We start from the raw sequence: 16,527 nt of genomic DNA, 5'->3' as shown, positions 1-16,527 counted from the left end.
GTGAGATGTGTTAAACATACACACAAAACGTTAATTTTTCTTTCTCACACACGCGCACAAACAATCTAGGGTTCGGGCGTGCACCATCCCTAACCTCTATTGCACACGCAAACCGCCATAACAAAAACATAAACTTATGCACGTCACACACCCTCCCCACGAATGGTCATACACACAGCCCCACTCACACATCATTACCAATCCCTCCAATACTTGCATACTTTGGTACTGAAAGTACAGGACAATTTTCATTCAGATGATTTCTGAGAAAAAGGGTGATGCACACACACACCCACATGCATCCACCCACACACACACCCTCTTACATAGTTTCACCTTCTTACATAATTTCAGCCTCTGCACATGAATGACCTAAAAGTAGTCGTTCACAGCTTTTTTTTTTCATTTGATAACATACACCACACAACACAATTCTTTTGAAAACATAAAGCATAAAATTGCATGATATATGAAATATCGAACCTAATCTTACTTATTATACAGTGTATTTATACAAAAAAGTAGAAACCGAGCATTATCGATGATATATCTTAACTAAATCACAAATACAACATAAAAATTCCTATTAGATTATAAACGAAATTCCCATGTAAGCCGTACATTTGCTATGGTAAGAAATTCGCGAAAACACGTCATCAATCGTCTGTTTCATGAAATGTTATGGACTTCTGTAATTGAGTTTAATAAATTAAAGAAAAGATATTAAAAAATTAATACATGTGATTTTCTTTTTGACCTCCATTTCACTCTTGGTATCCATTAATCAATTTAAACATGTTAGTTATATCAGACGAAAGAGGAGACTCTAAGCGTTACAATGATAAGTCACTTGTACATGTATATTGTATTTGCGCTTTTAATAAGTTGTGGTATGCAATAAAAATAACAATAATAATAGTGATAATAACATTAATGATAGTTACATTTATTTATTGATATGCAAATCAGTAGCAACATCTTCAGACGTCACAGATTTTCATTATGTCTTGATGAACTAAAACTTTGAAATGAATTTGATATCTTATCTTATTTCTTGTTAAACTCTTTAAAAAAAGACACATGTTTCAAAACGTTTTCATTTATTTTTCTACAAATACACTATTTTGCATTATATAATATTGTGTTAATTATTTTTTTAAACTAAATACCAAAATTTGAAACAGATATTGACAGAGTAGGACCATTTAAAGCAATCTAAACTACTGGCCCATGGATATTTTTATTTACATCAGCACCTGAGAGATTAACATTGATATTAAAAAATCCACATACCTGTACCTTGATATTGATTGTCATGTAACCTTTGTGAGTCATTTTTAAGCCTCTAGTCGGGTCTGTTGAATTACTGCACAAATAAACACATTTGGGAAATACAAATGATTCCACATTTTCATACTTTCAAATTTCCTATGCCTCTTTCAATTTGGTGTCAAATTTATCAACAAAATATCTGAACAATCGTTTACTTGAATATGCATCCTACATAACTAATGACGTAACCTTAATCCAGATGGCCATAAGCTGCAGTGAAATATATTGGAAACATATATTTACTTGAAGTAACATGTAAATTGTACAATAAACACTCTCTACTCACATTTCCATGGTTACTCAACCTAAAAGGTATTTGCTCAGAAAATTACTGCAACTCTTGTTGTATTATGGCATCATGGACAAAAAAAATCATTCCTTACTTGGACATAAAGTCGAGTTTAACATCAATTGAAAAAAAAACCCAAATAGTTCCTATTTATCAGAATGTATACATAGGGGCCAGCGTTTTTTTCCAAATCCGTGTACAAAAACGTACAAATGACCATCTGATTATGGATTTTGTACATTGTCATCCCCCCAAACTTTCAGCTCAGCCCCGCACTTTCAAAACCGTTTCGCGGCTCCTGATACACACAACTCTTCAACATTGTATCAAATTGTCTTCCAGTAGCAGAAGATGAAAATATCTACCGATTGATTATATGGAATTATCATTATGACAATCATTCAATTGATTATATTTTTCTGCCAACAATAATTGATAAATCTTTTCTTATCTGATAATTATTACTCTAGTTCAGATTGCAAAACTAAGCTTGCAACCCCTGGTCAGTCCCATGATTAACCATTTGCGGATTGGAGTTACGCTCCCCTCCGGTATCCTGGGAATCCATAGAGAACGGCTTTGCATCCAGCCTTTCATTCTTATTCCCGACAGTCAGTGACCCAGTCGAGCTTCTATATTTTAAGAACATGAGGACACCGATAAGGACTACGGCTGCGATGACGACGGCCATGATGACACCGACGACCATGCTGACTTTAGGATTACTTCTTGTTTGGGGTTGACGACTTATCGTTGTGACGGTCGGCAGTGAACTGCTCTTTATGCGCACCTTTGTAGGATGTGCTACATCTGAGTGTAGATGAAAATGCATTGAATTGAATGTATTGTTTGATTGTACATTATTATTTTGATAAAACAGCATGAATGTGTACGTAAGAAATCATATGAAAACTAAATCGATTCTGAAGGACTAAATATTTTAGACAAGTTACAACTACAATCTGCAGTAGTTCGGATTCTCCATCAAGGATAATACCGTGATTGCCATTTGTCGTGTATGTATACCTATAAATTGTTAATAGATAACAATTGTTTACTATAAATTTGCCAGGGAATGCTGTATTGTGTAACCTTACTTTCTTTGCAAACGTCGAGATGTTCTGAAAAGAATACGTTGTCAAGAGCTATGACTCCATCGGTACTCTGCCCATACACCGCTTTAAAAACGAGCTATAGGGAAAGTAAAAACACATATTAAGCATGAATTTCGACATTAATTCAAATCGATTCGATTACGTGTTATATTATGATCAATGGACATAAATGTAACATCTGCGCCGCATGAAGGGGGGGGGGGGTCGTCGAGAGGACGTCAAAGCGAATAGATTTAATATATGGGAAGAAGAGAGAGGGAGGATATCAAGTGCGTATCGATTTTTCTAGGGATAGGGGGGTGGGGGTGCTCAAGTATTCCAGGGCTTTATAGGGACTCCTCGGTCTATTTATATTTCGGGCATCTCATTTCCCAAGTAATGTGTATGATGCCATACATTAAACAATGATTTATAACCCAGGAAGCTTAAGGTATAGGAACTGAAAACTACGTCCACTTGAACTGTGAAAGCTTATACATTTCAGGGGTTAGATGTCCAAAAAATTACTTGCTCCATCAGTAATACACCTGACATTTTCAGTCTTTAATTATTAGGGGGAAGACCCCCAGCCGATATCCACAATGGTTCCATTAAAAAAAAAGTTTATTAGAACATGAATTCAACGGTCATATCATTCTCTAACGTTATTTCAAGTCGTATACTCTTAATGATTGTCAGAACGTAATTAAATAAATTGGGTGTCGTTTTTCACATGCATGATAAAAACCTCCAGTGTAATGGAGTCGGCCATTCGATATGATACGACTTACTTGAAATGGAGAATTCAGGAGGTCTCCCTGTAGGGGCCAACCCAATGTAAACCAAGACCCATCGATGTCTCCGGTTAGACTGCCTATATCGTGTCTTGTCTCTGCTTCCATTTCTTGTGCCTGAATCAGGAGTTGTTGAGTGTTGTCTGATGTGAGGACGACATCGAATGTCAGACAATGGGTCCGGCCGTTGAGGTCGTAGATTCCAGAGTAGAATTCGGCTGTCTGACCGGGGCTCGGAATCGAAGCCTTGGCATACATGTATGAAGTTGAAACTGGCGTCAAAATATGAAAGAAAAACAAAATCATGTTTATCCATGGGAAAATGTCAAGAAAGGCAAACACTTCCTAGCAAATAATAATGAAGTCAAAGTTCACAGCTTTTCCGGAGCACTTTTTAATCACAAATTTTCTTAAAAAGAGAAAAAATAAGGTCAAAGACAAAAGTCACAACAATTTACTTAACCGATGTCAAAACTCCGGGGGGGGGGGGGGGGGTGTGGGGTCCCTTGTCTGCCTCTCCGTGGCATACTACAGTATGCCACTGTAAATTTTCTCGTTCCATTTTCTCTCTTTCCCCTATTTATGTCACGCCTCTAATAATAATATTCCGCCGTAAGACATAATATGCATAATATGCAATATATAAGTGAATTCTTCGAATTGGTATTTCATTATGACTTCCAAGAGACAGGGAAGAAAGACGCTACGATAACCTTAACACTTCAATGAAGTGCGGTTCCAGTATTCACACTAATTTGCAATATTCGAGGAAAAAGATAATAGCCAGGTAACCAGAGTGGAGCTCCTATCCTTTCTTGAACTTATTAATTGACGTTTAGATTATTCGAATAAGAAATTATTCCTTCCACCATTAAAATCATAGCATAAACCAAGCCCATTTTACCAACTCACTCAAGTTCAGAGGTGGCTCTTCAACAGCCAGGATATCGAACCATTCCCACTGGTACTCGGCAGTTTGGTCGTCACTGTATCCACAGCCAAATAGACCTTCCTCAAAGGTACACTCGCTTTCTGACGGATACCCGTCACATGGTTGCTGCAAGAATAGGATATCATCGATAGCGACGTCGCCCTCGAAACCATCCCTTAGTTTCTCCGTAGAAAATTCAATCTGCAGTTAGACGTTCGTTTGAAATAAAGAAAAGATATGTATAGCGAGGTACGACATGTATTACTGTTCATGAAGGAGATGACTCATGTACCATGTATACAGGAAAGTGAGAATGTTAATACCGGATCAACATTGTACACCATTCAAACTTGTATACGTCTAAGTCATGATTGTGGCGGCGGAACCCGAGACTGCTCGGCCACGTTACGTCCATTTTCGCCCATTGGTAATCATGGTAAATTGAGTAAGAAGAACTTCGTTCCTTAAGTTACAAACTCTCCCCATCGGTAGGGTATTGATAGGAACAATATTTAGTTCGGGTAGTTTGGTTAAAACACAGTCGCTAGGGAGTTGTTAAATCTAACTCATTTCACCGAAAGATAATAGTTTGAACAGTATGAAAACTGGAACTATATAGCATTTCATGGTTCCCAACGTTTCTTTTAACCCGTGTTTACTATGCATCGAGTTCTACTACTTCTTGTGATAGTAATAAGGTCGATGGACGTTCATATGAAGTGTAATACGTAGGCACGCTAAAATATCAAGCAGCAATATATTCAAAGTTTGCTGCAAAGGCACTCAAAGATGAAAGTGCATGATTGCAAACACGGCATATCACAAAACTACATGAAAATCCTCACTGCCCATAAAAAGCAACAAAGTTTACGTCATCTAAAAATACAACGAAGTTTACGTTTTCTAAAAATACAACGCATACAAAGTAACAAATTTAGACGGAATTCTGAGAGAGAGAGAGAGAGAGAGAGAGAGAGGTAGAGAGAATGTGTGTGTGTGTGGGACAGAGAGAGAAAGGGGCAGAGGGAAGAAAAAAAAGATCAGTGCAGTCACTATCAAGGGTGCCGGCAATATATAATTATATTATTACTCAGGTAATCCAATGCAATTTTGTCGTACTTGAATTTTTAATGATTAAGTTAATTTTTCCTAAACGCCGTGTGCAGATTAAGTTAAAATGATTTATCATTTTGTTGCCGAAAGTTTTACTTATTGAATTTCAATGAAATATGTGAAGACCTTTAACATATGTAATTTATACAACTTTTTTTATCGACGTCAACGTTTACAATGCTACAAAATCAACACCGATAACATCAATACAAATTGATTAAACACACACTAGCTGCCGTCAAATAATAAACTTCAATATTTGGAAGCCTGACAAATGTAGTAAATGCAATACAAGTATTAAAGGACCAAGATTTGATCCCTGCGGTACCATATATTTACGAATATTAAATTGTATATTTGACTATTCCCAGCAAGTATATAACAATTCTGATATGACAGATGACCTCTGAATCTAAGGCTTACATAAATTTTTTTTAATCTGGTCTTTAAAGATTATTGTAATTTCGAAGATCTTATTAAAAAGTTTTATCAACGTTTACAACTTGGCTTTTTGATAACAATTATGTCATAAGCTTGAGTATAAAATTGAGTACTAGGTGCCGTCAAATAATAAAATAAACTTCAATATTTGGAAGCCTGACAAATGTAGTAAATGCAATACAAGTATTAAAGGACCTAGATTTGATCCCTGCGGTACCAGATATTTACGAATATCAAATTGTACATTTGACTTTTCCCAGCAAGTATATAATAATTTTGATATGACAGGTGACCTCTGAATCTAAGGCTTACATAAAAAAAATATTATCTGGTCTTTAAAGCTTATTGTAGGTTCGAAGAGCTTATTAAAAAAGTTTTATCAACGTTTACAACTTGGCTTTTTGATAAAAATTATGTCATAAGCTTGAGTATAAAATTGAGTATTGAGTACAAGATCTTCGACATTCGTCGTAAAGAGTATACACAGTGGCAGTGATATAATAGATTAAACGGCAATATTTGACAAAGATAATTAATGCAATAAAAATAATGGGTGAAATGATTGACCCACGTGGTACCCGAAACCTGTATTGATCATAATCACGGTATATTGCTTTTAATTTCGCAGGCGATCTTGGGAATGGATGTGAGAAAACACAATGTCCTAAATAGATTATTGCTCAAGAAAATAAAATGATTAATATAATGATATTACGACATCTTTGTCAGGTAACATACAATCTTAAAATAAGTTGTATTCGAATATTTATCACTCACTGGAAAAAATGTTTTGAGCTGAAGAAATACCCATGAGCAGATAAGCAGAAAGAAGGGAAGGGAGTTCCTACATCTTTTTTTCACTTGGTCCATATAGAAGCCATTGATCTATTTTATATTAATTAGTCTGACATCTGTGACACATTTTGCCCCTGCGACAATCAATTGATCCAGGCTTTATTTCGTCTAGGATGCAGGGTAAGGGCTACAGTATGGGTTTATGTTAGGTTTATCCTGAGGTTAAGGGTAGGGTATGGTGTAACATCCAGGGTTGAAAGTAATCATTCGATTAGTTATCAATTTGTTATACCATCAATTTGTTCCTATTTCCGTGTGTTCTACACCACACTAGCTTTAATAACCACTTAGACAAAGTCTCACTTAGTTTAAGCCCATTTTGGTTTGACTACCACGTTATTTGTTTGTTTTTTGTCAAAGAAAGTTTCGTCCATAAATAGTTCCGATAACTGTACATACTAAGTGTGGGTATTAACCGAAGTGGACAGATTAAATGGAAATGGTTTAATTAGAATTTAGATAAATTGGTTAGAAAACTGGGCGTTGTGGCGTGCGCCTGTAATCCAAGCTGTGGGGAAGTTACAAATTGATGCAGAGGTTCGAGCCCTGGTCACGTCTTTCGGATGGTGACGTTAAAGGTTGGTCCCAGACGTAAATAATTATATCTGATTGATACACGTCTGACAAAACTCAAATACACACACACACACACTAACACACACACACGGTTAGAAGACGAACTGGTTTACGAACTTTGATTATAGGTTGATGAGATGAAACCGAAATAAGACGAAGCGGGTGAAGACAGATCGTCAATTTTCCATTGTTCTAGCAGTGGCCCTTTGGATATTCACCACAAGCAAAATAAGCAACTTGTGTGACAAAGCAATTCTTCTTGTAAATGTTCATAATACATTTTGATATTAATAACAATAAGTAATAAATACAGTCCATATTTACTTGATTCATGGCGTATCATAATGGTTTGTTAACAACGTTTTCAATACTTTGCCTTACCCTGAAGTTATGGATGAAAGTGAAGCTAGCTGGGAGGTACACGTTTGCAGGATTCCATATGTTTCCCTGGTCGCCGGAGATCGAGAATGGGGTGATGGCATCGTAAGAGTCTTTCAAATCAACCACAACGGATAGTGATCCGACGTCTTTACCATGTGCGTGGTAATAGAATCGAATACAGATATCCCGATTCCTGCTATTAAGGATAGGAGATCTCATGAGAGTGCGCTCTTTCGGCCGATGTGGAATAGAAGTTTCGACGTAAGCATAATGTCCTGTAGGATAGAGATGGAATGGGGAAAGATTATTTGGTGTTTCATCCCCCTCCACCATGTCCACAGCTTCTCTGTATTCTTTAAAGAGTTGGCAGTGTTCGGAATGCATTTTTTTTCCGTCAAGAATAGGAGCTCTTGCTGCTTTTGAAATAAATTCTACTTTTATCTTGCAAGGTCAAGGAGCTCTTGATTACACTTAGCATGCGAGGCTTAGTACCTGGACAGAAATGACGGATTTTCACCAAAGTACATTTTTTTACGGTCATATATCATGCTGCAGGTACTAAAAGAATGGAGTGATTTGCATGATCGAGATGCTTCTTCTTTATTGTTTGTACACGAATATTTTCTAGAATTTTCTCGGGTATTTAGATTCGACAACAATATAATTAGATCAGGTAAAGGAATACAAATCACATTATTTTGACATTGTGGTAAGGATACACTGAATAGAGGTAAATATCAGATGGTAAACATAAATTTCTATGTGTGCGCAGTCAATCCAGCTACCCCGAACATACGAATTAAACCGGATTTATAACTTGGATGATTAAGTTTTGAGTTAATGGTCAGATATTTTTGATATACTCTATATTCAGACGCTACCTGTTGCATTTCCTGTTGTGTGATCGCTTGGAGGGCCAGTGTTGCTGGAACTGGTACTGCCGCTATGCACAACCCAGTCATATTCGTTGAGTCCGTAGTTAGTATAGCCGCAGAACGGATCACTCGTTGATTCAAAATCACAGTTGGCGGCCCAAGGAACTGGTGGTTCGGTGGCTTCGAATAACAGAATAAGAAAAGTAAAGAATAATCGCAAATATATCGGAAATGTGAGTAGGGAAAGTAATACACTGTAAAAAAATGAAGAGCTAATTTAGCACTTACAGTGCTTGTATAGTGACTGCACTACGACGGCCGATTTTCTAGCTGAAAGTGCTAAATTAGCACTTCAATTTTGACAGTGTAGGACTACAGATATTTTAAGAAGTTTGGTTTTTTCGCGGGTTTGTGATGTACTCATAACTACATCCAGGAGGCAAAATCCATGCAAACCACATAAAGTAGAGTAAAGTAGCAGAAATTAAATGAGTATTACTGTTTTTTTTTTTGGGGGGGGGGGGGGTGGTGAAAATTTGGGTATATTCTGATAACTGTATAACATTAGTTGCGTCGTAACTTGAGAGTCAACCATGATAATCTAAACCGTCGTATCAGTTGGTTTGTGGCAATATATCAATTCTGACATTTCCAGAAAAGAAAACAAACAGACGGAATTTGATGTGGTTTTCCGTCTGTAGGGAAATTTCTACTGGCCTATACACATAAATCTTGTCCAAAATACGCTTTCTTCACAATTGGTGGTGCGACTGCTTACAACCGTTGTGATTGTGCGCAACATGATATTATTACCAAATGATCGCCAACGATCACAAAAGCGATTGTGAAAGCCCATTTAGCCCGTTCACGATTGAATTGCGACCATTTGAGAATATTTTGTCGCACGACAGGCTAGAACAGGTGCCAATCGCTATACCTATCTCATATCGCAGAAAGGCTTTCACATATACAAGAGCTGTCGTACAGCAAGCCGTTGAACGAGTAAGCCACATCGTTCGAGTGACGGTGCGTTCAACGATTCAACGACTGCGCGCATTCAATATGTTTGTAGAGTAGTGTACGATCCAAACAAATGACTATGAAATATAGTGTTCTATAGGGTTGAAAAAAGTAAACATTACCTTTCGCCTGACACTTTCCGTTCTTGAGAGTGATGTCATCGAGACCTATTTCAGATGTAGATTTTGAGTGGCCAACCGACCCAACGAATAAGATCTAAAAATGAAAATTAAATGAGTAATAATGAGGGGGGGGGGGTAATTTTGCTACTATCGAATGGAAAACATTCAAGTTGGCTATCGTCAATGTGACACAATCGCTTGGTTGCACTTAGTTACTCGATGTAAATGACGGCACAAGTGCTCAGATGTGTAGTCACATTAAACGGAAAAAAACATTTGTATAGTTGAATTTACAATTTGTAAATAATGCTCTATACGCATGATATATTTCTTGCCAAGCCTTTCGTATTATTGATTTATAACATTTCTGTTTTGCAAAGATTGTTCATGTCAAAATGAATTATATTTCAATGTTTAGTTATTGTATGACATAATAATGGTAATCATATGCATTTTTTTCACATCGCTTATTACAGTGTTTCTAAATGATGCATTCTATTGGTTCCATGACATTTGCTCCGGCAATAATTGCTCCGATGGAAAATCTTCACGTGAAGCCAAACTTAAAATCTATCCTCCAAAACTAAATAATACCTTATCCTGATCTTTATAGGTTTTTGAACAAAAAATTATAATACAATCCTAGATCTAACCCTATGCTCTCTGAGATATTAAGATCGGAGACAATGTTCCAGGAGAAAATATCGTATCACCATTCTTTTGCCAAGGATTTGGGACGGATATCCTGATCGTGAACTTGAGCTAGATCATGTAGGTGGAAAGTGGCAAATTTATATAAACGCCCACATTGTCTAATCTCATGTCTTACCTGGAAAGACAACGTTGACGAGGGAACATCCATTTCGAGTTCCATCCACCTTTCCCCGTAATTGCCGAATATAGCGAAGGATGGGTCCATGGTCTGTGTGCCACCCCATTCAACTATCTGAATGGTGAAGTAGTCTATTCCATAACCAAACATGTACGCGTATAAAACCAAGCAACGTTCGTGTGGCTTTGGTGAGATGAAAGGTGATTTCAGCACAGCCAAATCTCCTACGACTGCCCCCTTCAGGTCGTACGGGTCAAAGCTTGCATAGTGGCCTTTGAATCCACAGACGATTCAAAATTTAAGAGCAGATATACATGATGAATGCAATTGTACAACTTTTGCTGATATTGATGAACACTCCATAAAAGAAAAGGAAAATAAATCAATGAAAATGGTAGTCTCTGTGAATATAGTCTGTAGCTGAATGGGCCACTCACTTCATCATGGTGTTCTGAGTAAGAACACCATGACTCCATCTTTTCTTAGCAATGAAAACTTTGCATTTGATTCACAATTATATCATTAGCATTCGTAGCATATTACGAACTCGTTCGTAATCTACTTATAAATTTTGGTTGGGTGTCGGTCTACGAGCGGAGTTGTAGTGTGTAGCGTATCTATTTAAGTATGTTGCTATTTTGATGGATTTGGAGCGGTTCGAAAAACGGTGGAGACACCATGTAAAATATGTAAGGTTTTTTTTATAGGGATAGAATTACCCAAATTTAACATCGAGCTTTTGGTACTTACCGTATCTCGAATCCAACGTGTGATCCTTTGTCGGTCCCGTACGACTAAACGCCGGCCAATCACGACCATCCAAACCCTGACGTCGCTCCCAATCCCCGTAGTCGGCGTCCAACTCTTGCATGTAATCGCAGAAATCCTCTTCGAAATCGCAATCGATGTCGTCTCTTCCTGGAGGCATGGTAGTAGGCTGAGGGGGCTCCGTAACAACTGAGAATTTAACATCATCATGGAAGATGCTTAAGTGATGGTAATGCAGAAATACGAGAGTGAGCTAAAAAGGGCTAATGGTTGCGCTGACCCAAGCGGAGCATCAATAATTAGATAGTATTGTTCATATTCTGTATATTCAATCTATAACTGTGGTCTACAGTTTACGGATTAACTATGGATCGCCAATGTGAAACACATCTCTATCATGACAGGTTCAATTTAGCAGCTCATTTGACTCTCAAATCATGTGGAAATGTGGGCATATTGGCCGGAATAGTTCTCCTTATGATAGAACATGGCGAAACAATGTGAACACCATGTTGGTATCGTCTACTGCCCATTACTTTAGCACAGAGTTAGACCACGGTCTAAGATGAATCGGATTTTGGAAAACGGGACCATGATTTTATGTCTAACCATGATGACATTAACAGCACAGAGACTTTCCTGTTACTCACTGGATAATGAACAAACTCATTTTCCTGTAAACGTTTGATAACCCCCCCCCCGCAAGCTATCCACTCGTACTAGCCGTTTGTTCATTTCACCACCCAAAAAAATATGGTGATGGGAAGGGGAAGGGGTGGTTTACAAGCGGATGACAATTTTGAATGCCTAAATCTTTCTTTCTATGACGTTCGTAAGAAAATGCTAGAAGAAAACAGGCGCTCCCTCCTGATCAATCTTGGATCAGTGGCTGCAGGAGTGACGAAGATTCGGCACAAACTCTTGCATTTAATAGGCTCGATGCTTTGTCTACATGGTATATGTCTGAAAGAAATATAGGTGGATTTGCACAAACATTAATAATTGTGCATTTATATTGCGCAATTCTCAAGTATATACTCAACTGCGCATTAAAACAATGTTGTTTATTATTACCCTGGCTTTATCAGTGTTGCCTACAGCTTGGCGCTCCAAAATTCGAGGAATTTCTTTTTACTGGGTACTCATTCACCTTAATTGAGGTTGAGTGCTGCACAATGTGGGTAATTTTTTGCTGAAGGAAAACACGCCATGGCTGGGAATCGAACCCACGTCCCTCAGATTCAAGACGGGAGTCAGAACGTCTAGACCACGCCGACCGTATGGCATTAAAGGTACGTTAATTGCGCTTTATTAATGATAATGTACACGTGTTCACTCACATTCTGGACAGCTTTGATCCAGGTATAACCTGACGTCATCTATTGCGATGTCATCACGTATGTACACCCCAGGTATACCTTCAAATACCACCTACGCAATAAAGGGGGAATCATAATGACTTTATTGTAAAGAAAAGAAGCAGGAAGCGAAAACAAATCGAATAATTATGAAATAAGGGGAAGCGAGGGAAGAGTGGGGTGGTAGTAGTATTCATTATGATCAAAATAAATATCTTTTTATCGAGATTTTATAGTACGTCATGTCATTAAGTAGAAGATATCCATGCCTCGTAAATTAAAAAAAAAATTGTCCTTAGAGAGGTAGGCTGGATTTATCGATGGGTAATGGAACTCGAATTTGATTGGTTACCCTGTATTCTCCGGACCCTGCTGGTACAGTGAATGTTCTTCGATGCCAGTAGTTTCCCTGATCGCCTGTTAATTTTGTCACTGGCGCCGAAGGCAAGGCCAAAGATTCACGTTTGATGTAGACATTGAGTGTTTCGACATCCCTTCCCCACATTTGATACCAGAACTCTACACAAGATGATATTGATGGTGATGCTGTGGCAATTGGTGACATGATGCGAGCGACGTCCTCTGTATCATGGTAGATTGAACTACCGACAAACAAGTAAAACCCTGCAAGTGAGAGTAAACATATCATTGCCATCATCATAACCATCATTCTCATTACCATCATCAAGATCAACATCTTCACCGTCGTTGTCCTCGTTTCCCTCATCATCATCATCATCACAATCATCAGCACCATCGTTATAATTAGCAGCAGCACCATTATCGTCATCATCATCATCATCATCATCTTTGACAACATCGTCATCACCATCAAGATCATCATCATTACCATGACCACTTTTATCTCCATTTTTTAGAACCTACTCGCAACCACCAAAATCGGTGCTACCAACACCACTCACCGAATTCATCCCCTCTCGTGTGATCCATTTCTGGTCCGTTATAGCCATCTTTTGTTGCTTGGTTCTGCCACTTCCAGTCAATGGTATCTGTGTCATCCTGGACGTAATAGCACAACTCAATTTCTTCGAAGTCACATGTTACACTACTCTCATTCTTGATAATATCTATAGATGGAGAGAACAAAGCATGATTATAATATTTATTTTCTATATCTATTTTTCCTCCCAATGATAGAAAGTTCAATTTATTATCTCAATATTGAAGAACTCTCATGTTTTCTTCTTGATCAGAGTGAATAGGAAATGGTACTTAATGAGGAATGCAGTATTAATACTGAAACAATATGAAAAATATAGTGACACCTATAAAGAAGTCATTTATTGTTTGTATGGTTGTGTATTTGCCTTATTCTGTTTTGCCGTACACAGCAATGAAGTAGTTGCGATTGTTTGGTTAATTGTAATTTAGACCTGTAGATTTTTGGTTCGCAAAAAACTTTTTAATAAATATGTTAATTAGTTTATCTCAACTTCTGATGATAAAGCCGAAATGTAAGAATTTAAAATGATATGATCTAGAGTTTGAGTTTAATTTTATGAAGTCATCATCATCGTTTGCGACGCCATTGTTTTCACATTGTATCATATTGGTATTTTGTTATTAGTCGCACTGTCATGACGGTGGTATATCAATATACTACAAGTTCATGAGGGGACACTGCAATAATGTCAACATCAGGTATCGGTTCATCCTCCAGTAGGTTTATTGTTATCGGGAAGGGGAATTTCCCAACGGTTGAGATAAGCAATGGAATAATGTATGCTCAAGGAACACGTCTCTCAGTTTTGTGTGCATGTAACCATGCCTAATATCATTTTTTAACAGGGAACTCCACTCATTAACATCATGATTATACTTACGACGACCGGGGCAGGCAAAGCTTGTGATTAAGATATCATCGACTGCGATATGACCATTGTACGACGAGCCACGGGCGCCTTCAAAGACGATCTGCATACAATCACATGGGTGCTTATTTCTTTCTTAATCAACTATATTCCACTGTCTTTGCTCGGAGGGTAAAAACGTGACTCAAATATACATGTAATGCAACATATTATTATATTATTAGCTTTGTGTTACTATCCTAGCCGAATTCTTTGCAGACTAAAGCCCATGGTGTTTCACTAAGACATAAGAATATTGGGGGAGTACAAGAAGGGTTTGGCAATTCTAATAATAAAAATAAAGCCTCAGCTGGACTTAATTGTGTATACTCAAATAACCGTTACACTTTTACGTTACGTATTCTATGAAGAATCCCCACGTTTGAATCATGAGAGTTTAGAAAAAATATCTAAAGCATTACATTGAAATCCTTATGAGTGTTTATCTCTGCTTCTGCCCCTCTCCAAACGTCCCCTCTGCCACCGGCCAGCGACCAGATGGGTGAGCCCACAGAGCTGCTATTGGTACGGAGATACAACGTCAGTTCCCCAATGTTTGCTTTATACATGTGATACCAAAACACCACGCAAAAGGTCTCCGTGTCGTCCCCCTGAATGCCCCGAAAAGTTGGTGATATGAGCCGCGCGATCTTATTCCTTGTCATCCAAAGGGCTTCAGTGTACATAAAGTAACCTAAACGGATATGAAATTAGAAAATTAGAAAAGCTACTACAATGCTAACAAAGATGATAATATGTATTATAATGATAACAACAATAATGCACTCCATATTCGTTGTTCCTTAATGGGCAAACACTTAATCAGCAATTGTGCATAACATAACTTAAAAAGCAAACACGAAAGCTTAACTCATTAACGCATTAACTAAGTAATTGTGTTAAACAGCTATTAAAAAAAAAAAAACCATTATTGCGTTACATACTCACCTTCTTCTGTTCCCGTTGTGTGGTCGATGGCAGGGCCTGGGTCTGACGAGTAAGTTTTTCCGTTCCAGTGGATGAAGTCGAAATCTGCTGTTTCATCATGAACGAATCCACACATTCCAACTTCTTCCTCGAAAGTGCAGTTCAGGAAATCTGTCAAAATTAAATATAATTTACAGTGATTTCATGAGGAGTCTCTTGGAACAGCTCGGGTGAATTTGCCGTAACGGTATCAAGCGTAAAAATAGGACTCAAAGACAAAGTTTCCATGGTCATGATGGTCTGTTTGCTATCATAGTTACCATAATTTTGAGTTTTATGCAGTGGGACTAAGATGAGCGTGGTCAATCTAGATATTGTTAATCACACCTATTCAATGAAACTTTCATTGCCCCCGTTTCTCTCTTAAAAAAAATTTCCTTCAGAGTTTCACTGTATTTGGTATCAGACTTCCTAAAATTTATAGGCCTACCGTTTTATTAGACAGTGCTTCCGAATATTACAGTAATTATTTGCTCACAAAGTATGTCATATATCAAACTCACGAGTGTCAGAAAAAAATCTCAAAGCTACTTATCCATTTGAAAGCATTAAGATTAGTAGAGCTGTAAGGAGCCCTAGAAATGACGAGCAGGGTATGAAGATGATAAATCTCCATGTGGACATCTAAGGAACCACATCTAGCGGATTTCGTCGTTATAATTGTGGTCGTTCGGCCAGGGTTTAGAAATATCCTGTGCCCTAAAAGGAACGGTTATTCCAAACATCTTAATTGCACAGAAACTAATACAACTCACAAGAAGTGAAATATTTGTTTGGAAATCAATACTGTAGCAACATTGAACAAGAGATCTTAATCATGTTATTAGAGTGATGTAGAGTGTGAGCACCAAGGGACCATAAGCACAGCCCTGTTGTACAACAAGAAGA

The 16,527-nt window shown here is 37.7% G+C and overlaps 2 protein-coding genes across 2 annotated transcripts in view; both read right to left on the bottom strand.

Moving 5' to 3' along the window:
* Positions 1 to 492: 492 nt before the first annotated feature.
* On the bottom strand, positions 493 to 8,075 carry LOC129260460 (MAM and LDL-receptor class A domain-containing protein 1-like). Its single transcript, XM_064099385.1, has 5 exons — positions 7,807 to 8,075; positions 4,422 to 4,641; positions 3,507 to 3,781; positions 2,719 to 2,812; positions 493 to 2,431 (listed from the first exon to the last, which is right to left on the bottom strand). Exons 1-5 carry the CDS (start codon positions 8,023 to 8,025, stop codon positions 2,106 to 2,108), a joined length of 1,134 nt encoding a protein of 377 aa, XP_063955455.1. The 5' UTR covers positions 8,026 to 8,075; the 3' UTR covers positions 493 to 2,105.
* A 601-nt stretch (positions 8,076 to 8,676) lies between these two features.
* LOC129261732 (MAM and LDL-receptor class A domain-containing protein 1-like) overlaps positions 8,677 to 16,527 on the bottom strand; it is a 33,741-nt gene continuing 25,890 nt past the window's right edge. Inside the window, exons 18-25 of the mRNA XM_064099348.1 lie at positions 15,601 to 15,750; positions 13,705 to 13,869; positions 13,134 to 13,405; positions 12,764 to 12,854; positions 11,406 to 11,612; positions 10,653 to 10,927; positions 9,824 to 9,917; positions 8,677 to 8,861 (exon numbers count right to left, since the gene is read on the bottom strand). Coding sequence (XP_063955418.1) covers positions 8,677 to 8,861; positions 9,824 to 9,917; positions 10,653 to 10,927; positions 11,406 to 11,612; positions 12,764 to 12,854; positions 13,134 to 13,405; positions 13,705 to 13,869; positions 15,601 to 15,750 — 1,439 coding nt within the window. The remainder of the gene's footprint in view (positions 8,862 to 9,823; positions 9,918 to 10,652; positions 10,928 to 11,405; positions 11,613 to 12,763; positions 12,855 to 13,133; positions 13,406 to 13,704; positions 13,870 to 15,600; positions 15,751 to 16,527) is intronic.

Source organism: Lytechinus pictus, chromosome 5 (genome assembly GCF_037042905.1).
Source record: "Lytechinus pictus isolate F3 Inbred chromosome 5, Lp3.0, whole genome shotgun sequence".
Taxonomy (NCBI): Eukaryota; Metazoa; Echinodermata; class Echinoidea; order Temnopleuroida; family Toxopneustidae; genus Lytechinus; species Lytechinus pictus.
The sequence above is the reverse complement of the archived record's forward strand: the minus strand, read 5'-3'. Positions and strand labels throughout refer to the sequence as shown.